At 43.0% G+C, this 22460-nt stretch overlaps 1 protein-coding gene and 1 long non-coding RNA gene across 6 annotated transcripts in view; one reads left to right on the forward strand and one right to left on the reverse strand.

Annotated features, from left to right (window-relative positions):
* Positions 1 to 446: 446 nt before the first annotated feature.
* LOC139439985 (uncharacterized) lies at positions 447 to 1255 on the reverse strand. Its single transcript, XR_011650059.1, has 2 exons — positions 1119 to 1255; positions 447 to 624 (listed from the first exon to the last, which is right to left on the reverse strand). It is a non-coding gene; the product is annotated as an uncharacterized lncRNA (long non-coding RNA).
* The window catches only part of CD2AP (CD2 associated protein), a 181888-nt gene continuing 160659 nt past the window's right edge, over positions 1232 to 22460 (forward strand). For 2 of the 5 annotated variants that reach the window (XM_004452795.5, XM_012523058.4), the window contains exon 1: positions 1232 to 1427. In XM_004452795.5, coding sequence (XP_004452852.2) covers positions 1424 to 1427 — 4 coding nt within the window. In that variant the 5' untranslated portion in view covers positions 1232 to 1423. Of the gene's footprint in view, positions 1483 to 5088; positions 5159 to 22460 lie in introns of all 5 variants that reach the window. The other 3 variants (XM_058306856.2, XM_071218503.1, XM_058306855.2) reach the window with 3 other exon arrangements.

Raw genomic sequence — 22460 nt, forward strand, 5'->3', positions numbered from 1 at the left:
ATTCAAAGTCCCACAAAAGTAACTGGCTATGCCGAGTTTCAGAAACCTCCATCTGTCTGATTATAAATGGCAAGGTAGTCTTACTGATGGATGATTGTGAGAAAGCATATATATATATATTTTCAAAGCACTAGGCACAATGGTTGTGGTTCAATAAATGTTGCTCATTAAATACAAGTGCACACACACAACCTGCCCAAGAATTGGGTCTATTTAAACAGGAGGGGAAAAAAAGCCGGTTGAACTAATTACACCAGCTCTAAGAATGGCTTTTGTTTTGATTACAATCTTATGCCCTCCTTCATATTCAGCCTAGAAAGCATGCATGACAATACACCATACTATGATGCCTCCCCCCTTCCCCCCAAATCAGGTAACTTTAATTCGTGCCCTCAAAATAGAACAGGGATTTAGAAAGCTCAGAGAGATGAAAAGAACCCAATAACTTATTTCAGTAAGTCACCATTTATTTCGTGCCTAGGGAAAAACAAATGTTTCTGATTCGTAAGGAACTTTGCAAATTAAAATGCTGGGTCCAGTCAGCAGCAGGGCCTCCGAAGGTCAGAAACAGGCGGGGTAGCTCTCTGTCGAGCTGTTTTCTTTTAGGTCTCGGAGTCTGCCTCTCTGGGAAAGCAACACTGCGTCACCGCCGCGGGAAGTGGGGCAACCCACGCCCACCTCGCCTATCAGCAAAAACTCTGTATCGAATGAGGCGACAAATGGTGTAAAATGCCCCACCCAGGTGTTCAGAACGGCAGGGCAGAGGAGGAGCAATAGCTCCCACAGACTGTCTCATCCAATTGCCGCACCTAGATGCCGGCGGGCGACCCCCGACTTTGACGTCACGCACCTGGCACCAGCCGGGGTCCGAAAGGACTGTCGGAACGCAGGGAGGCGTGGGGAGGGGCGGGGCAAGCGAGAGAAGTTCTCGCGAGACTTGCCTACTCCCCCCCGGCCCAACTCCGGACACCTTCCCGGCCTCAGTCCAGCCCCTCCGTAGTTTTTGGTGTTCTGTTCAGGCGCTGCGCGAGTAGAGCGAGCGGTGGGGGGCAGGCTCTGGGGTTTGGCGGGCGCTCGCGGCTGTAGCCGATGGCCAGGGCTAGCCGGCGGGTTCTTACCACCCTCCGGGAGCGGCCTGGGAAAGCTGCCGTCTAGCTGGGCTGGGTCGGGCTCTCCCGCCGCGGTGGCTTCGGCAGAGTTGAGGCGTGCGAAGCCGCCGCTGCCGCCGCCTCTTCCTCACGGGCCGCGTCGACTGGGCTGACCGTGGAGCACCGTGGGCGGATGGAGGCGCATCCACGCCCCGCCTGAACTCGGGAGGGGCAAGAGCGGAGCGCGGGTCCCGCCTCCTGCCGCAGGAGCGGCCGCGCGAGCCGCAGGAGGAGGAGTAGAGAGCGCCGGGCTTCTTCCCGCGGGAGCTCCCAGCATGGGTAAGAGACTCGAGGGTGCTTCCCGCCTCCCGGCCGGGCCCCTAAAACCGGCGAGGTGGGTCCCCTTCTTGAACTCTGTGGAGAGGGACGGGGATCAGCCACTGCAAGGCGCCACCCCGGCTTCCTCGCCTCCTCTTCTTGCTCTGCTTTCCACCTTGCTCTTGTCGCGGAAAAGTGGAGCGAAGGGCTCGCCAGTGCTTCCTCAAGCGATGCTCGCCCCCTTTCATTTCCTGCACTCGGCGAAGGTGCGGGAATAGGGGTGGGGGAACCCGACCGTCTCCTCGCCCACTGCCCTGCCCAAATTGGAACTTTCTCTCGCTTCCCCAGCCCCTTCCTTCCCTCGCCACCCAACTCCTGGTCTGATGGGGGAGGATAATCGAAAACTTGACAAAGTAGCACTTTCGACGTTACCGTTTCGAGGCTTTGTATAGATTGGGCTTTTAAGAAGATGTATTTTGTTGTTAGAAAATGTATTTTCTTTTCCCTGACGAAGCTTACAAGGGATGCTTGGGGGACAGGGAGGCTTGAGTGTTTACTCCGATTGTTCCACCTAGGCAAGTGTGTTGGCACTTAGATTAAATCTCCTGAGGACTGGGTTGGGGTTTGATAGGATGTCAGTTTTGAACCCTTTGAGGAGCAGTTTCCTGTTTGGAGTTAGACTTCCTTGCTCGAGAAGAGCAAAGTACAAATTCTTATTGTTTTTTTACTGTGTGATTTCTTTGGGGCTAGAGAAAGTAGCAGAGGCTGGTTGGAAAGGGAGTTTTGTTGGGTAGTATAATAATTCATTTAATAATAAAGTTCGGTGTGGGCTTGGCACTAACTCGTCAATCCTTTAAATATTATAAGCAATTTGAAAGAGAATAGTTTTTTTTCTTTTCTTTCAAAATCATATTTGGCAGAGCATGTTCTGTAAGACTAATCCTGTCTTTGGTTTTGTAGAGAGTAAATCCAAAGGAGAATACTATCACTTTTTGCAGTTGAGGAGAGTGGTTACTGCTTTAAATCAACAAACTAATAGTGAAGCTAACAATGATTTAGAGGCAGGACTAATACAGAATACTGTTGATGTGGCACCCTCTGTCCACACTTTGTTTGGGGGATGCTTTAAACATAGTTTTTATAGATACTCGCTTAGCTATTGTCTGTTTTCCTAGATTTTTCTAGTTTTATGCTCTGCCTTCCCTCCCATGCTTTCAGGTAACTTTTGTACACAAAGTGCTCTAGAACCTAGAAACAGTAAAACTGGCTATTTGGAACTTTGAGAATGCCTTTCTAATTAGTTGAGTTCACTGGGTAATTGAGGGCTCATTTCTTTAAGCATCAAATTATAAAACCACTTTAACTGCTTTATAAAATTAAATACACAATTCTGTCAATAGGATGCAGAATGTAATTTAACAAACTCTTTGGTAACCTAGGGTTATTTTTGAGCATCAGATACTGTGGTGCCTTGGGGATGTTGGGTTATATGGAAGACTGTTAATCTAAATGCTAAATAGCATTAAATTCCTCTGCATTTTGAAGTGATCTTAAAAAAAATCCTTTCTTTTTCGCCTTGCTATTGGGCGTGTTTCTCACTGATCAGTGTCCTCCTTAACCCTCTCTTCTCTGATTTTTCTAGAAGTAAGGAAGTCAACATTCAAATTTATGATTCTGTGTAGACAAATAAATAGGCCCTTATTTAGTATGTGAGGTTCCCTCTTCAGAACAGTAAATGAGTATCAGTACCTGGACACTGGAGAATCTGTTTTGATTACCCAGAGGACTTTTCTTACTGACTTTTTTGGATTCTGGTTCCGTGAGTTGCCAGATAGTCTTGGTGAAGTGTGGTTTTAACATACTCTGGACTTGACTGCTCAGCTACAATGTGTTTTGAAGGACTATTAGTTAGTTAGGGCATTTGTGGTTATGTTTTGGAGGTACTAGGGATTGAATCTGGGACCTGGTGCATGGGAAGCAGGCACTCAACTACTGAGCTACACCCTCTCCCCATGTGGTTAAGTTTTGACAACTGTTAATCAGACATTTCCATGTGAATATATTATTTAAATGTTTTGGTCTTGTAATAATTCATATTAAATTCTTCAATTAAATTCAATTAAAGGGAGTTGTGTCTTTAAATCTTATTTGCTTTGTTTATTATTAGCAGTCTTTATTTCTTATGATCTAAGATGATGGCTTAAAGTATTTACATAATAGTTTATCTAATTTGCTAAAAATTTGAAAAAATTTTAAATTTCTTTGTTATGAAATATTTCAGATACCTATTAAATGATGGTTCCTGCAGTTAGGTGGTGCAGTCATTTAATAACATGGGCTCTTGACAGGACTGAGGTCAAATCTTGGCTCTTCCACTTACTAGCTATGTGATTGAGCCAGTTACTCAAGCTGTGTTTCTTTCAATTTCCTAATCCATAAATGGGCTAAAAATATTTATCTTATAAGTTGTTGGGAAGCTTAAATGAACTAATACTTGTAGTGCTTACAATAGTGTTAATACTGGTTGTTACATTCATTTCAAAATGATTTCCTGAATTCTTGAAAAAGACTTTTCTATTTTAACCTTTTTAAGAAGCAGGATATTGTCTTCAGTGGGACTAGATTTTGTATTAAAGCATAGTTTGTATTTTATGTAATGTGACCTTGTAGAAATTATGTAGGGAGGTTATATTTTTTCCAGTGTACTGGGAGAAAGCCCATAATTAGGGGTAGATACTAGTAGAGACTTATTTGAATTATATGTTAAACTAAAGCAATATTTTTAGTTTTTACATTTGTTAAATATGGAAGAATGTCTTGTCAATGAAATTTGTGGCGTTCTGTGAGGGAGAATTTGGTGGAGAGCTTTGGGAAGATAGAATCTTATTTATATATATATTTTTTAAAGATTTATTTATTCCCCCCCCCATTGTCTGTTCTCTGTGTTTATTTGGTGTGTGTTCTTCTTTGTCCACTTTCTGTTGTTGTCAGAGGCACGGGAATCTGTGTTTCTTTTTGTTGCCTCATCTTGTTGTGTCAGCTCTCCATGTGTGCGGCAGTATTCTTGGGCAGGCTGTGCTTTCTTTTGCGCTGGGCGGCTCTTCTTACGGGGCGCACTCCTTGCATGTGGGGCTCCCCTACTCGGGGACACCCCTGTGTGGCACGGCACTCCTTGCGTGCATCAGCACTGTGCATGGGCCAGCTCCACATGGGTCAGGGAGGCCCAGGGTTTGAACCGCGGACCTCCCATGTGGTAGACGGACGCCCTAACCACTGGGCCAAGTCCACTTCCCAGAATCTTTTATTTTTATTTTAAAAGTACAGATAATACATTTTGGAGCAGAATTAAACAGAAAGTAAATGGTGTAAAGTGTCACCATATATGTGTTTTTTTTTTTAACTTAAGAAACATTTTTATTGGTAATCATATATATAACATAACTTTCCTCATTTTAACCATCTTCAAGTGTACAATTCAGGGTCATTAATTACATTTGCAGTGTTATATTACTACCATCACCACCATCCATTACCAAAATTTTTAATCACCCCTTATAGAAACTCTGAACCCATTTTGTGTTGTCTTCCCCATCCCACTCACCCCCTCAACCCCATACATGCAGTCTACTTTCTATGGTCCAGTTATTTCATATGCATGAAACTGTTACTTGGTTTTATTTAGGTTCTTGACTTATGCTGCAGAAATGAATTTCAAGAGCATGTCGGGTGAGTTAGGCCAGTAATTTATTCAGGTAAGGAGGGAAGAGAAATGGGAGGAAGGGGTTGAGAAGTGATAAAGTGGGCTGATTTACAGGCTACAATTTCCCATTGGGTTATACATCCCCAGGTTTACTTGCAAGGTGATCTAAGGTGGGGAGAAGGCAGCTGGAGCCTGGGTCCAGAGGCAAGAGTGCAGGAGAGAACTGGAGAGGTCCTTCAGGCCTTGTGTCTGGCTTTTTAACTGTTAATTATCCCACCCCTTTGCAGAGGAGGAGTTCCAGCTGTTTACTGTTTTGATTGCTTATTTCTCCCTTCAGTCTCCCAGGAGGGCCCAATGATAAAGTCCTTAGGGAATATCTAAGGCTTCTCTTGGCTTCCAGAGGAAGTTGTCTTCTGAGTGGCAGAAACTTGGGGAGGGTTTTCCAGCAGCCAACTTGGGGTTATTGATGTCCAGGTGGACTTCTTGCCAGGTTCTAGATCCATCTATTGATTCCCTATCTTACTAGCCTGCTTCAAAACCATACAGTATCCTTTTGTATTTGGTTTATTTCACTGTACATGATGTCTTCAGGGTTATCCGTGGTGTAGTAATATATTAAAACCTCATTTCTTTTTATAACTGAATTGTATTCCGTTGTATAATATATGACATTTTGTTCATCTCTTGATGAAGGTTACTTCCTTCTTTTGGTTATTGTGAGTAATGCTGCTGTGAACATTGGTAATAAGCAGTATGAATATTGGAAATACCTGTTCGAGTCCCTGCTTTTGAAGTAGGATTGCTGGGTTTAACTTTTTGAGGAATTGCTAAACTATTTTCCAAAGCATCTGTCCCATTTTACATTCCCTCCTACAGTGTAGGAGAATTCCTGTTCATTTGCATTGTCCATATCCATGTCAACAATTATTTTACTTTTTTTTAAAAAAATAGCCATTCTAGTGAGAGTAAAGTGGTATCTCATTGTGGCTTTGATTTGCATTTCTTTAAAGGTTAATGATGTTGAACATCTTTTCATGTGCTTATTATCCATTTGTATATCTTCGGAGAAATATCTGTTCAAGGCCTTTGCCCATTTTTAAATTTTACTGTTTGTCTTTAGTTGTTGAGGTTTAGGAGTTCTTTATATATTATGGCTATTAAACCCTTGCCAGAAATGTGGTATCCAGATACTTTTTCCTATTCTGTACATTGTCATTTTGCTTTCTTGATGAAGTCCTTTGATGCACAAAAGTTTTTAATTTCGATGGGTGCAATTTATCTATCTTTTTTAAAATGTCTTTGCTTGTGTTTTTGGTGTAAGGTCCATGAAATCATTTCCTAATGCAAGGTCTTAAAAAAATTTCCCTACAAATATCTTGTATTTAGCACTTTGATCCATTTTAAATTAATTTCTGTGTGGGGTATGAGGTAGGGGTCCACTATCATTCTTTTGTATGTGAATATCCAGTTTTCCCAGTGCCATTTTTTTTGAAGAGACTGTTCTCTCCCACATTGAGTGGGCTTGGCACCCTTGTCAAAAATCAATTGGGGAAGCGGATGTGGCCCAGTGGATAGGGCATCCGTTTACCACATGGGAGGTCCGCGGTTCAAATCCTGTGCCTCTTTGACCCATGTGGAGTTGGCCCATGCGCAGTGCTGATGCGCACGAGGAGTGCCGTGCCACGCGGGGGTGCCCCCCATGTAGGGGAGCCCCACATGCAAGAAGTGTGCCCCGTAAGGAGAGCCGCCTAGCGCGAAAGAAAGTGCAGCCTGCCCAGGAATGGAGCCACACACATGGAGAGCTGATGCAGCAAGATGATGCAACAAAAAGAAACAGATTCCTGTGCCGCTGACAACAACAGGAGTGGACAAAAAGAAGAACACGCAGCAAACGGACACAGAGAACAAACAACTGGGTGGTGGGGGGGAAGGGGAGAGAAATAAATAAAATAAATCTTAAAAAAAAATCAATTGACCATAGGTGCATGGGTTTATTTCTGAACTCGCAATTCTATTCCATTGTTTTGTATGTGTGTCCTTGTGTATATATGAATTTTTATCTTTGAAAGAGTAAGCAGAAGTTTATGGATCAGATTTCTCTTGCTGATTTTAGATGAGGTTAGGAACTTTTTAGTTAGCTCACATAACATTTTCAACATGTTTAAGTCATAAGTTTTTTTTTTTTTTAAGGAGGTACCAGGAATTGAACCCAGGACCTTGTACATAGGAAGCAGGTGCTCAAATATTGAGTTACACTCACTCCCTGAGAATTTTTAATGGCAGAAATTTGCAGTTGCTTTAGAGATGCTAATGTACTTACATAATAGAGAAAGTTATTTCTATATTTACAAATATATATATATATTTTATATAAGTTATATAAAATAACTTTCGCTGTGTGTCCATTCACTGTGTGTTCTTCTGTGACTGCTTCTATTCTTATCAGTGGCACCGGGAATCTATGTTTCTTTTTTGTTGCATCATCTTGTTGTGTCAGCTCTATGTGTGCAGCGCCATTCTTGGGCAGGCTGCACTTTCTTTCGTGCTGGGTGGCTCTCCTTACGGGGCACACTCTTTGTGTGGGGCTCCCCTATGCGGGGTGCTGCGTGGCATAGCACTCCTTGTGCGCATCAGCACTGAGAATGGGCCAGCTCCCCACGGATCAAGGAGGCCCGGGGTTTGAATCTCGCACCTCCCATGTGGTAGGCAGACGCCCTATCCATTGGGCCAAGTCTGCTTCCCTCACTTTTCAATCTTAGGATTTACTTCAGTTAAACTTATCCAGAGTGTGAAAGAGGAATATTAGGAATGATTTTTTTAAATTTCAAGGTTGGATCACTAGCAAATCTAATAGTTGTCGTCTTTATTTAGTAAGTACTGATGATCGGATTTATCTAAGTGTTTCAAACTTTGAGAGTATTTAAATGCCATAAAATCACATTAAGAGTGAAAGTTCAAATTAATACTGTATGATACTTTCCTTTAGATACAAGTGTGAAGTTTGCTATCTATTTCTCTGAATGGGAGGTTTGCAGAGTAAAATGGTGTCACAGTAACTAGATAGTCTTAATATTTAGAGCTTTTAAGATAAAAAAATTATATAAAAACATGAAATGTTCTTGGTTCATGCTGTATTGTCAATCAAAAACACCCCTTAATTTTTATATATACATATCCCAAATCTTTGATTTTTTTCCTTCTCTGTCATGGAATATCTTCTCCTACTGTTAAATGCATTGTGAGTATGATAAAATTGTTCTTTTAATTTTCTAATGTATATAAAGAAGTGGTGTCATTGTCTTACGGTCTTGAAGATAGCCACAGAAAGAGGTATAACATGGTTCTTGATTTGGGGAAAATAGGGCAGACCTGCTGAGGCATGGAGAGATCAACAATTCTTGGCCTCTTAGGTAAACTGGTGAAGCAGGTTGTGAAAGATCTGAAAGTTTGCAGAGTTTGTGTTTAGGAAAGGAAGGGTGACTTAAACCTAACATGATATGACAGAAATTTAGGTAAATTGGATAATCACATTATGGTGGAGATAAGACTTGGTTAGTTCTTTTGATTTGATATTCAATTATTCTCCAGACTGAATGCAAGCAGCACTTAGGGACCAAACAGTCTGGTGGTAAGAAAGTTGGATGGAGGCCCCTCTGTAACTGCAGTCAGGCTTCAGCATCAAGGATATGTAGCAAATGGGTGAGTGTAGGCATATAGGTGGAGCAGGCCCTCTTGGTGTGGGAGTGGAATGGTGGTTGGTAGCAGGCATTAGATAGAGGTTCATACTGGCATCCTGGGGACAAAGGGCCTTAAAGAACCTGCCATAGGGAAATGAAACCAGACACAGTACACATTTCTCATGAGACGGAGAAGGCAGAGAGTGTTCCCAGGAGACAAAGATGAGCTTGGTTATTGAAACTGCTTAGGATGAGCCAAGCAGTAATACTGACATGACACTGAACCCCTAAACTGTAGACATACTAACTGTTTTGGGACTTAAATTAGTAATCGACATATTAATAACTGAATCTGTAGGTTACTGTGTAAGTGGTCTCAGATAACTGTGGGGTGAAATGAAATTTCCTGTGTCTTGGTAAATGTTCGAGGATATTCATTTCTTTGGTTATAATTTAGCATCCCACCCCCTCTGTTTGGTCCCAGAGATTTGTTGTGCCTGCTTTTTCATTGCTGTGTTTTTCTTTTTCGTCTGGATTTCTCACCTTTCAGATATAATGCAAAGGAGATTGAAAAGTTTCAACATTACCTGTTTCAGAAATAAGCACATAATACTTGTTAAGGATATTAAGTAATTTTTACTGCCAATAAAATGATGGTAAATGGGGAAATACGGGCATAAGAAACTTGGAAGTACTACCAATTGTTGGTTTCACTGAAGTGGCCTTAGAGTGTGCCTTTTCTTTTTAGTTTTATCCCCTGCCGCTCAGCCTTCTTTTGGGTTTCTGTTAGATAGATGGTTTAGCTAATTTGCAGTAGAGTCATTTATTACCATCATTAAACAGAATTCTCTTCAAAATGTTCTTGGATTTCTCTGGCCTGAGAACATACATCATCTTAATCAATTCTAAGTCATAACCTTGATTTTAGCTCCAGGTAAGGTAAACACTTAACTTCTGGGCTCCTAGATGTTTCCTCTTTCAGAATAAACCTTAGTAGTCCAAAAGATACAGTAAGATAATAATAATAATAATAGTCTTGACATTACCTCTTTGTTGTCTGTTCTGAGGGTCTCAGGCGACTGGAAGATCTTTCTTCTCTCACTGTTTTCATCTTTACCATCTTTGATTACCCAAAGCATGTTTTTACTAGTTTGCCCTTAAAATAACTTTTTCTCTAAGAAGAAATTCTACTTTTAAAACACCCATTTTTCTAAATTGGTATCTGATCTGTTCTGTTGATCTAGTGTCAAGTATGGCAATGTTATAGATTCCACCTTTCTTAGAATCTGTTTATACCATACCAGTCCCTTCCAGTGGTCCTAGTAGACTTGTATTTTATAATCTTTCAGACTTTGTGTACCTCATTGAATTTCCATCATGGTCTTGTTCAGTTTCTCAACTCATTTGCAAAACAGTGATGACTAACACGGGAGCCTAAATTCCAGTATATATTGTAGTAATTTTTCAGTGCCACAAAACTTAGGTTCTTTTTGATGATTCAATATCCAAGTAATTCCAAGAGAGTAACTAGGGGTTTCTAGTAGAAAAATACTTTATGTATGGAAATAGTAACAAATAGTTATCCCCAACATTAATAGGAAGGTACTATCACAAGATCCCATCATGAAGGGAAGGAGCTCTTGATGAGAGATTAGTGAAGAAGTATTTGCCTTAATGTGTGAAAGGTGCTTAATGCCATGCTAGGTACTAAAACTATAGTGCTTCAAGTAATTTACAGCTCTGTTAAAGGCTGGGTATATTATTTTTTTAAAACTTTCCATAACTCTTACAGATTCTGATATAAATGCTCCTGCCTCTCCTTTCCTCCATTATTGATGAGTATGAGTTTAACATGTGAAACCATTAGAAATCCAAACAAGAGAGGGAATGCTGTACATTAGGAGGATATGTTCCAATACTTTTCATTACCAGAAACATTAAAATGTAATAAGAGAAGGATAAGGAAGATCAGGATATGGATTCCTGCGAGCTATAAAGAATCTCATTACTAGAGTATTATTTATCATGAAATATCATAATTATCAAGTGCCACATTGTTTGCTGTGGATCATAAATGTAGAGAGGTTCATATATTTGTAAAATCCAGACCATATAGTCCTGGATAAAGCAGAGTATAATGCTTTTAGGAAAAATACTTAAAGTTGTCTTTCAAAGTGTATTATTTGACATGGTTTTTTTCTCATTCTCTGTGTTAGAAACAACTTATAGTTTATTTAGAAATGCGATCTCCAAAGACCAAAATTTTGCATTAGGCTTTAATTAAAATTCTTGGTACAGCAGGTTGTTTTCTGAGGAATACTTCACCCTGCTGTTTTGGTCTCTGGATGTGTGTGTGTGCATGTGTGGGCATGTGGATGCTGTGTAGGAGAAGGAACTCATTTTCTTACCTCCTAATGCCCATTCTTATCAAGCGCATTAAACGATTCAGAAAGATTACCTTCAATGATGAAAGTTAAATATGTTTAGAAATCCTAATTGTAAGAATGAGTGTCAGTTGGAAATGTAGAGTATTTCAAATCTCAGGAAACCCCTTTCTTAGAAAATTAGCCTAAATTCCTTATATATATTTTTTAAACTTTATTTTATACATTTAATAATTGAAAATATAAATAATAGTTTAAAAATAAAAAGAACAATGGTCAAATAAAAATATGCACTTCTCAATTAAATGTACTGGGTACATACACATTTTTTTTAAATCATACAATATGTTACACAATATATTTGGTTCATAGTAGTGGAATCATACGGTGTTTGTCCTTTAGTGTCTGACTTGCTTTGCTCCAGGTTCATCCATGTTGGCATATGTTTGTAGTCCTTAAATTTTTGCAAATCCTAATTGAATTTATAATTAGAACCTCGTAGTTTAAACCCCGAATAAGAACTCCTTTGTTTTTCTCTTCATTTCATGTATCATGACTTTACTTGCCCTGAGCTCATTGATGCCAGAGACTCTATTTTAAAAATTTAACATTCTTAATCACTAGCAGAAAATTGGGAACTTTGTATCCACTAAGTCTGTGATTCAGTGATAACTTTACTTTGGACTAACTGGGGAGAAGACCAGTCTAACAAATAATAAAAGATTTAAGTCTAACTAAACCAAGCTAACAGAAAGTTGGCCTAATGGAGCCTGTTTCAAGTTGATAGAAATTTAATGAACTTTTTAATCCTTTTTGTTTGACTAATTGGTCTCTTTAGATTACTTTAGTAGTGAATCACTAATCTGGGATATTGTACATTTTGTCAGGTGGGTCTACTGGTTGCCTATTCCGTGTATGCTACTTTGATGCTGCCTAATGGGAAAGTTATCTCTTTTGCAGGTGACAGACATTTCTGTATGAATCTCCAATTTATCTTTATTCAGGCATAAAGATTTAATTTGCTTTATTTGTTTATTTTTTTTAAGATTTATTTGTCTCCCCCCCCCATTGTCTGCTCTCTGTGTCCATTCGCTGTGTGTTCTGTATCCGCTTGCATTCTTGGTGGCACTGGGAATCTGTTCCTTTTTGTTGTTTCATCTTGCTGCATCAACTCTCTGTGTGTGCGGCACCACTCACTTCTGGGTGGACTGCACTTTTTTTGCGTGGGATGGCTCAATGCGGGGCACACTCCTTGCGCGTGGGGCTCCCCTATGCGGGGGCACCCCTGTGTGGCCCTGCACTCCTTGCGTGCGACAGCACTGTGCTTTGGCCAGCTCACCACATGGATCAGGAGGCCCTGGGTTTGAATTCTGGACCTCCCATGTGGTAGGTGGACGCTCTATCAGTTGAGCCATGTCCGCATCCCTTAATTTGCTTTAAAAAGTTGGTTTAACAAAACCTGAACAATGTTGCTTAAACTGTAAAGTTATACCATTTTAAGTGAAGTTTATGCAGCAAGTAAACACATATATAGTTATTTGTGGCATGTAAATTATTATTTTTACTTGAGCAATCTGGCAACATGTAACCTGTCACAAAGCTTAATAAAACCAGTCATACCTCTAGAAAATAAAAGCAAAAAGGGAAAAAAATGAACATATTTGAAATGATGTTCAGTAGCATAAATCAAAATAGCTTGTATGCATTGATTACAATTAAGAAAACTGTTTTTGCAAGACAAATATGCGAAGAAAATTTAGTATGACTTACATTTAATGTACATTAGGTCCTCTCTTATCAATTTATTTTAATTAAGGCAGTTCTGGAGTTAGACTGATAATTCGGATTTTCATCTGGGCTTTGAATGGCTTATCTCCCTTGTAGTTAGCTTATTTTTAGAATAATGTTGTGCCATAGAAAAACAATGTGAGCCACATATATAATTTTAGTTTCTTGAATAACTAAGTTGAAAAAGGTAAAAAGAAACAGATGAAATTAGTTGTAATAATATTCCGAATATATTGTGTTAAAAAATATTTTCAACATGTATTCACTATGAGATAATTTCCTTTTTTTTAACATAAGTCTTTGAATTTTTACATTATTGACCATCTCAGTTTGGCCTAGCAACGTTTCAGGTGCTCAATAGCCATCTGTGGCTGATAGTTGGATATTGGGCAGTGCATTTTTAGGTTTGTTGTGAACCTAATGAAAGTATATATGAAACTATTTAAAAAGGAAGCATTATGCAACTGTAATTTGTTACATAAAGAATTGTTTTACAGGATTTGTTAATGGTGACTAAACCATATCTAGCCTTATCTAACTGTATTAGATATTTAGTGATGATTTACTGTCATTAATAACTTAAATATATAGGGAAAAATGCTCAGTTTATTGAATTACATGTAATAGGTCTCATCCCTATTTCATTTTTTAAATAAAATGTGATTTTTAGCAGATGATCTTCTAGTGTATTAGAGAATTTGAAGCTTTTAAATGATATGTGGATTGTTATTTAGAAATATAATTTGGCCTTGGTAATAAGGGTATTCTTCCTTCAGTTTATAATGTTTGTTTCAGAGATAAGGTTTAAGAGTGGTATTTCACAAATAAATGAATACATTTGGTAAAAAACCCAGTAGGAAAATACAGAAATGATTTTTGGGGATGTAACAAATTCCCAAAACAACATGGAGAAACCATTTCAGAAGCTTATCATTTTTAAACATGGAAAATTCCATGTGAATTGTTCCGAGAAAAGGTTCTGTATCTGGCATCATTTTCAGCGAGGTGTGTAATCTGAAAAAAGTTCTTAAGGATTGTCAAATAGCTATTAGGTGATTTCTTTTCCACATACTAAAATTTCTAGTTATTTTTAGTCTGTCATATCCCACACTAATTTTCTGCCCTAGAAGAATAATAATCATAATTCTGATTTGCTTGCTTAATCAATAAATACTTTGGTTTAAATTCAGCAAATGTTTCTTGGGATCTTTTGAACACAGACAAAAGCACTCAAAATAAAAAGATGGACAGGACCAAGATTCCTGCACTCTAGTTGTTTAATCTTTAGTGGGGAGATCATATAGTATATTGTAATAGGTATTAGAATTTAGAGATTATTTTTTAGGTATTTATGTTTCAGGCACAGTATTGAACACTTAATAGACATTATTTCATTTAACTCTCGCAATTTATACCCTTATGAATTTTGGGTACAGCTGTTTTCATTTAACAGATTAGGAAACAAACATAGAAGTAATAAGCGACTAATTCAAAGCCAGGATTTGAATCCCCGCCATCCTATTCCAGGGCTTCTACTCTTAACTACTCTAAAATGTGGAAAAAATGGCTAACTCTTCCTCTGGGAGTTGCCATTTGGATTACGGATAATAAACATTCTTGATCCCCCTTTTAGCCTGCCCTATTTTTTCATTTTTCTATTCTGCCATCCATGTTATAATGACTTCGTAATTTCCTTACTAGGTTTATTGTTTGTTTCTGTCTTACCCTGTTAGAATATAAACTCCAGGAGTACAGGGAGCTTTTTCTCCTTTAATATATCCTAAGGCACTTGAAGAAGTGCTTTCTTCTAGTAGCCACTCAATAAGTATTTACTGAATGAATACTGAGTATAATTTATAAGTATTTGCTTGGTGAATGTTGAGTATGATTAAACTTGCATTATGCTATGTATATGAAGACTAAATTCATTGTAAGTCAAACTTAAGTGAAATATGAATATAAAGTTTTAGGCAATGTATCTTTCAGTTCAGTACTTCAAATAACCATTATGTCCTATATGTCAGACACTGTGTTGCGATATGGGTGAATACAAAGATGAGTAAAACATAATTACCTGTTTTTTTTTTTTTAAGATTTATTTATTTATTCCCCCCCCCCCGGTTGTCTGTGCTCTGTGTCTATTTGCTGCGTCTTCTTTGTCTGCTTCTGTTGTTGTGAGCAGCACGGGAATCTGTGTTTCTTTCTGTTGCGTCATCTTGTTCTGTCAGCTCTCCGTGTGTGCGGCACCATTCCTGGGCACTTTCTTTTGCGCTAGGTGGCTCTCCTTATGGGGCGCACTCCTTGTGCATGGGGCTCCCTGTAGCTGAGATAGAGGGTTTCGTCCTCGCTTAGGCCCAAGAGTCGGGGGGGCTTGCTCCTGCCGAACCACCGGCGGGGGGTGCCCCAAGAGGGAGCACCGGTTCTCCAGGCGTGGGGGATGCGCGGTTGGGGAAAAACCACGGAGACCGCTTGAGCGCAAGAACAGGTCTGCTTTATTATGGAAGTACACTTAGCTATATAGGGTTGGGTAGAGGGAGGGGCGTGATGAAGGGAGGGTTGGCTAAGGGGCGGCTGTGGACAGGCTGAAGCTGATGGATAGACCTGAGGTAAGCAGTACTGGGGAAGAGGGCAGATTGTAGGTTGGCAATATGGGCGGGACTGGCGGGAAGGGCGGCGGGGGCTGAAAGGGGAGGAGGGGCGGAGAAAGGCGGCAACAATTGCTCCTTTTGTTTTAAAAAGAAATAGAGGCAACAAGTTTTGGTGCGCACTGTGGGTGTGAATAACTCGGCGTGCGCAGCAACAAAAGACAAGGATTATGAGGAGGAGGAGGAAAAGGAGGTTATAAGGACGGGTACTGGAATAGGACGAGGGGTGGGGGGAGACCACGAGGACCGGCCGGCCATGAGCGGACGACATAGCATCTGGCCAGGATGCATGTGCCCGCCATTAGGGTCGGTGCACGCCGGCGCCTGGCGCGCGCTGAGCCTTGCCAGCGAAACGGGCCCGTGGTGCCCCTGAATCCTTTGCCCGAGGGGGAGGAAGACAAGAAGCTACAGGCGTGCGGTCTGGAGCAGGTGGCGTGGGCGGAAGGGACATGGAGGACGGCTGGGGGGGGACTCAGCGGTGGCGAGGCGTTGGTAGTGGACTTGTACAAAGGAGCTGAACACTGCATTGGCTTGGTCTTTGGCAAGGTGGACTATCCTTCTGATGGCCCAGGGGCCCACAGTGAGGGCTAAAAGGATGATGATAAGGGGGCCTAGGAATGGAAGGAGGTATGGGAGGAGGGTATGGAAAACACTGGAAAAATAGTTTGCATTTTCTCGCTCTTTGCGGCGTCTATCTAGTCCCTCTTGGACTTTCTTCAGGTTGTCCTCGACCAGGCCAGTGGAGTTGGCGTATATGCAGCATTCTTCTCCAAGGGCGGCACATAGACCCCCTTCTTTAAGGAGGAGGAGGTCGAGGCCGCGACGGTTCTGGAGAACTACTTCAGAGAGAGAGTTAAGAGTCTTTTAGGTATTTTACAGCATTACGAAGATAGGTGATATCTTCGTCAACGGCCTGTCTGAGAGAGGAGAGGGCAGAGGACTGTGTGGCGAGGGCGGCGATCCCTGTGCCTGCTCCCGCAATACCCAGAAGGGAAGCAACTGTTAGGAGTGCAGCGACAGCTAGAAGCTCGCCCACTTGAACAGAAAAGTCATTTGCGAACAGCAGTTGCCGTGGCTCAGGATTCCCAGGAGTGTATATGATGGCAGCAAACGCCGTTTTTGAGGCATCTGTGAAGGCAGTGATGGCTGAAGGGATCGGGTTCCGTGCGGGCAATGGACGGAACGGGTTGGAAAACGCCAATTGAGACATTCCCTGGAGCAATCGGTGATGAGGATAGTGGTTGTCAAAGGAGCCACGAAAGAGTTCTACTAGGCTTTGCATTTGGGCATTGTTCATGATGAGGGAGATAACTTCCTTGGCATCTAAAGGCCAAACAATAGTGTGTGGTGGGATGCCATACGTTTGTATGGAGAGAAGTACTAAGTCAGTGGCCAACGTGATCCAGGCCCTTATAAAAGGGCAGATTTTCGGGAGTTTGCTCTTTGACGTATGCAGAAAAAGGAGAGGGCCATCTTGCCACAAGAGACCTGTGGGAGTGATTGGCGTTGGCAGAACTAAAGCCAAGATTGGAAGGGTGGGGGAGAACCGCTCCAGGCGACACTGTTGCAGGGCGGCGCTGACTTGTTGGACGGCTTCTCGAGCCTCTGGAGTGATGATGATGCTGCGAGTGGTCGCCGTTGGAGGGCTGTCCCTTGTCTGCAAAAGCTCGAAGAGAGGCTGCATTTGCGCTGTTGTGATGGGAAGCGCCGAGCGAAGCCAATTGATTTGCCCGCAGAGCTGTTGGAGCTCAGTTAATGTCATCTTCGGAGAGAGGTGGATTTTTGGGCTTGTGGGCTGGATAAACCGATGAAAATGAAAGCCTAAAAATTGGAAAGGAGGCTGGAGGTTTATTTTGTCAGACTGCACAGTAAGCCCGAGGCTGGAGAGGTTTGTTATTATTGCCGAGAGCAGATCATTGAGGAGCGCACTGGAGCTCGCTGCTAAAAGGAGGTCGTCCATGTAGTGGAGGATGTATGTGTGCTCCGGATTGAACTTGGAGCGCAGCGGCTCAACAGCATGGTTGACATACAGTTGGCACATAGTCGGGCTGTTGCGCATGCCTTGAGGCAATACTCGCCATTGAAATCGCTGAGCTGCGCCTTGGTTGTTGATGCGTGGAACCGTGAACGCGAATCTCGGACAGTCCCGGGGGTGAAGAGGAATAGAGAAAAAGCAGTCCTTGATGTCGATGGTTGCCGCATGAAAATGCTGGGGGACTGCGGTGGGATGCGGGCATCCTGATTGAGGTGATCCCATTGGCTTAATATGTTTGTTGATCTCACGGAGGTCGTGGAGAAGGCGGTATTTGCTGGTGTTCTTTTTGCTAATGACAAAGACCGGTGAATTGTAGGGACTAGTGGACGGCTCTATATGCCCTGCTTGTAGCTGCTCTTTGACGAGGGCAGAGAGAGCCTGCAGTTTGTGAGCTGGCAAGGGCCACTGCTCGACCCAGATGGGCTCCTCTGTGTCCCATTCCAGAGGGATAGGGTCAGGTTTTGAGATGGGAGCAGTGGCCCCTAGAAGGGGGGGGGGCAGCGCAGCTGAGAAGGCTTCTGTGGTGATTCGGGCCTTTAGCTGGCTGAGAACATCTCTCCCCCATAAGATGGTCTGGACTGACGAAAGGACGAGTGGATGAATTTGGCCTTTGTGGCCTTCTCGGTCGCTCCAATGCAGAGGCTGGGATGTTTTCCAGGAGGCAGCGGCTCCTGTGGCACCGATGACTTGAGGGCCGGTTTCGAGGGGCCAGTGATTGAATGCGGCGATTTCGAAGGGAACACAGGAGACTTCAGCGCCAGAATCCAGAAGCCCATCAAGCCATTGCCCATTAATCTTAAGCTCTAATGAGGGTTTCTGGCGGCGTGTGATGGGCATTGTCCACATTATGGCTTGGGAATTTTTCTGGGGGCCTCTTGGGGGTGGGGCCGAGGCCTGCCCCGCTGGAAGTTTAAAGGCTGCTGGGAACCTTGGGCGGAATGGCAGTCGCGGGCCCAGTGATAACCTTTCCCACAACGCGGACATGGCGTAGAAGGACCCCTTGGCTGTCGCATCGGCGGGTCTGAGCGAGGCCCTGGGCCTGGCTGGGAGCACTCGCGGACGAAATGGCCGGGCTGGCTGCACTGAAAGCAGACGGAAGTGGGGCTGGATGAAACAGCCATGGCAGAGGCAGAGGCAGCGGTGAGTGTTTTGACTTGTGGGTCGACGTCACGGCAAGCAAGGACCCATTCGTGCAGAGCTTTGTCGCGTATGGGAAGGATTACGGCCCGGAACGGCGCAAGGCACCCGTCAATGACTAACTCTTTGGCTAACGCAAATTGGGCATCCTCGCTGGAAATTTTCCGCTGACAAGCTTCCAGGACGCGGGCGACAAATGCTGGGAAGGTCTCATTGGAGTCCTGAAGCAGCTGCGCGAGCTTGGTGGGCTGCTTGGTGGAAACTAGAGAGAATGACCGCTGGACGAGGACCTTTACCCGGTGCCAAAACCCTGGGTCAATTTCGAGATAAGAACGAGGGTTTGCATAATTGTTGGTGCCCATGTATGCATCGGAGGGATCGAGGACGCCGGCCTGGGCATTCTCCACGATTTGCCAGTCAACAGCTGCTTGATAATGGGCGCGCCATTCAATAAATTGACCCGGCGTCAGGATGGCACGGGCTAGTGCAATCCAGTCATATGGGAGAACGAGTTGGGTCCCTAACTCCTCAAGTAGTTGCTGTGCATAAGGGCTGCCAATCCCGTCTTCCTTTACAGCTTTGCGGAGGGTTCTGACCTCTTCTCCTGTAAAGGGTAGCCAAGTTTGGGGTCGCTGCGGCGTGGGCTGCGGATTTAGCGGATACAGCTGAGGGGTTTGAGGAGGCATGGCACCGGGGGCCAATGGAGCAGCCAAGGCAGGTGAAGGGCTATTGCCGTACGGCGGCGGCAAGGGATAAGCGGAACACGGGTGAGAAAATGGCGGCTTAGCGGCTTCCGGGTGACAACAAAATGGCGGCGGGACCCTTCCGGGCGCCGGCCAAGATGGTGGAGCAGCCACATCCGGTGGCAGACAAAATGGCGCGAGGGGCGCTTCCGGTTTAGTGGAAGATGGCGACCATGCAGCTTCCGGGCCCAAACTGGATGCTGACTGGGCAGGAAGAGGTGGGTAGAGGCGGGAGGAGGAGGATACCGGTGGAGAAGAAGCCGGATGTGCGCCATCTTGGGCAGAAGTGGGGGAAGAAGGCAGAAGTCCGCCATCTTGGGGAGCGGCAGGAGTGGTTTCTGTCGGCTGCGGGGAGCTCGGGCGGGGAGGTTCGCGCTCAAGAGCAGCAGCAAGTTGGTCAGACAGAGAGTCAGTGTCGGCGGGCTCATCGGGATCACAGTCTAGAGGCCGTTTGGGAGAAGCTTCATGAACGGCCTCGGTCGGAGCGCCGAGGAGACAAGCGCGAATGGCAACGAGAACGGGTAAGAGGTCCGTTGGGAAGGCGCGCTTCTCGTGCTCCATGGCGGAAGTGACTCGATCTATGAGTCGCGAGTATGTATCCGGGCTCCAGAGTTGGCAGGTGGCGAGCCACGGATTAAAGGGGAGTAAGAGGTCCCAGTACTTTTGGAGTTGCCGCAAAGAGACGCGGACTCCATTGGCATCTAGCAGGGCAGCAAGGGCCCTGACTTGTGGCGCCTGACGCAGCGACAAAGAGGCGCCCATGAAGGGATAGGAACGGGACAACGGCGAGGGGTCCCTTGGGGCTCGTCCGGGCGAGGGGTCCCTACCTGAAGAGGAGGACGATCACAGCAGCAGCAGCAGCAGAGAGGGGCCGGGGGAGGAGCTGCCACGTTGGGCGCCAGTTGTAGCTGAGAGAGAGGGTTTCGTCCTCGCTCAGGCCCAAGAGTCGGGGGGGCTTGCTCCTGCCGAACCACCGGCGGGGGGTGCCCCAAGAGGGAGCACCGGTTCTCCAGGCGTGGGGGACGCGCGGTTGGGGAAAAACCACGGAGACCGCTTGAGCGCAAGAACAGGTCTGCTTTATTATGGAAGTACACTTAGCTATATAGGGTTGGGTAGAGGGAGGGGCGTGATGAAGGGAGGGTTGGCTAAGGGGCGGCTGTGGACAGGCTGAAGCTGATGGATAGACCTGAGGTAAGCAGTACTGGGGAAGAGGGCAGATTGTAGGTTGGCAATATGGGCGGGACTGGCGGGAAGGGCGGCGGGGGCTGAAAGGGGAGGAGGGGCGGAGAAAGGCGGCAACAGCTCCCCTACGTGGGGACACCCCTACATGGAGCGGCACTCCTTGGGTGCATCAGCACTGCACATGGGCCAGCTCCACATGAATTACCTGTTCTTAATCTTAACCATGGTCAGATAATGTTTTTGGTGACTTGAATTTAAAAATTCTTATAATGATTATAATCTCTAAATTAGGATAAGAATTGAGGTTTTGATTTTTGTGTGCTTATATATGCTTGTTGGACATTTAGAAACATGGAGAAATTCAAATGATACTCCAAAAATTTTGGAATTTTTGTTCTTATAGTTTCTTGTGGTTGGTATAGGACTTCATTATGTTTTTAAAAAATCTATTTAGAAACTAGTGAAATTGTCTCTGTAGCAACTTCTCATTTTCTGGTAAGAAATTTCTTTTTTGCTGATATGTTTGATAATTATTAGCATTTTGCGAAGGATTACTATCCTAGACCCTGTATTGAGCATTTGATTCCTATAACAACATTATGAGGTAAAATACTGTTCTCATACTTTAGGGTACTGAGGTTAGAGAGATTGTTACTTGCCTAAGATTAGAGACAGTTTGTGAAGGAGGCACGGTCAAACTTGCTTTGGTCTGATTTCAAACCCTGTCCTTTTAATTATTTCTTAAAACATTTTGGGAAAGGCAGAATGTTGAATTAAACAGAGAAGGTAGTATGAATTGAAATTATACTGTCCTAGCGTGGTTTAAAAATAAAGAAATTTAAATATCACCTAAAAAACTAGATATTACATATTGTTCATGTGTTTGAGTAATAACTATTTTCTTTTAAGAGACTTGCAATAAATTTTAACTGTTACACATAGATCTTTTGATTGTTTTTGGTGGATTCTATAAAACATGATGAGTATCCTTGTATTTTTTGTCTGTCTCAAAATGCTTAAAACTAATTTGTAATGTTTCCCAAAGTTAATAGTGGAAATAAAAATCTGATTTAATATCTAATTGAATTTCCCAGTTCATGGTGCTCATCTGTGTGTGCGTGTATGCTTAAAGGAAATAAAGAGGAGGTAGAACCATAAAAATGTTTCTGTCATATTGCTGCTTCTTTGGCAGTAAAGCTTTTAATTAGTCTTGATCTTAGAGTGAAATAGGTTTCTGTTCATTTTTACATAATTTTCTGTATTTTGTCATTTGCTAAAGTAAACAAAGGTTAATGCCCAATAATATAATATAACCAGTGGTATAAGATTCATTTGACAGACCCAACTAGATGCCATTATTGTATTTGTTATGTTGTGTTGACCAAAACTGAATTATCATTCCCTAGTAAATGCCCATACAACTTATACTTGCTTGAAATTTATATATAAATTGTTTATATTATTTTTTATGAAACAGTTTTTCATTATCCAAAGAATATATGCTTACTAGAGAATGGTAGGTAGAAAAAATCTTAGTGTTTATACCACTAAGCCAGTGTAAACTTCTTTTGCATTTCATTTCATTGTTTTCTGCTTAGATTAACAAAAAAAAGTAGTACCATACATATCATTTTTTCTGTTTTCATTGATTGTAATAAGTACCTTTCATTGTTAGTGCACATTTTTCAGAAATGAGTTTTAATGGCTGTGTAATACACAACTAAGTGGCTTTAGTTCACTTGTCAGTTTCCCTACTTGTTAAA

Source organism: Dasypus novemcinctus, chromosome 11 (assembly GCF_030445035.2).
Source record: "Dasypus novemcinctus isolate mDasNov1 chromosome 11, mDasNov1.1.hap2, whole genome shotgun sequence".
Taxonomy (NCBI): domain Eukaryota; kingdom Metazoa; phylum Chordata; class Mammalia; order Cingulata; family Dasypodidae; genus Dasypus; species Dasypus novemcinctus.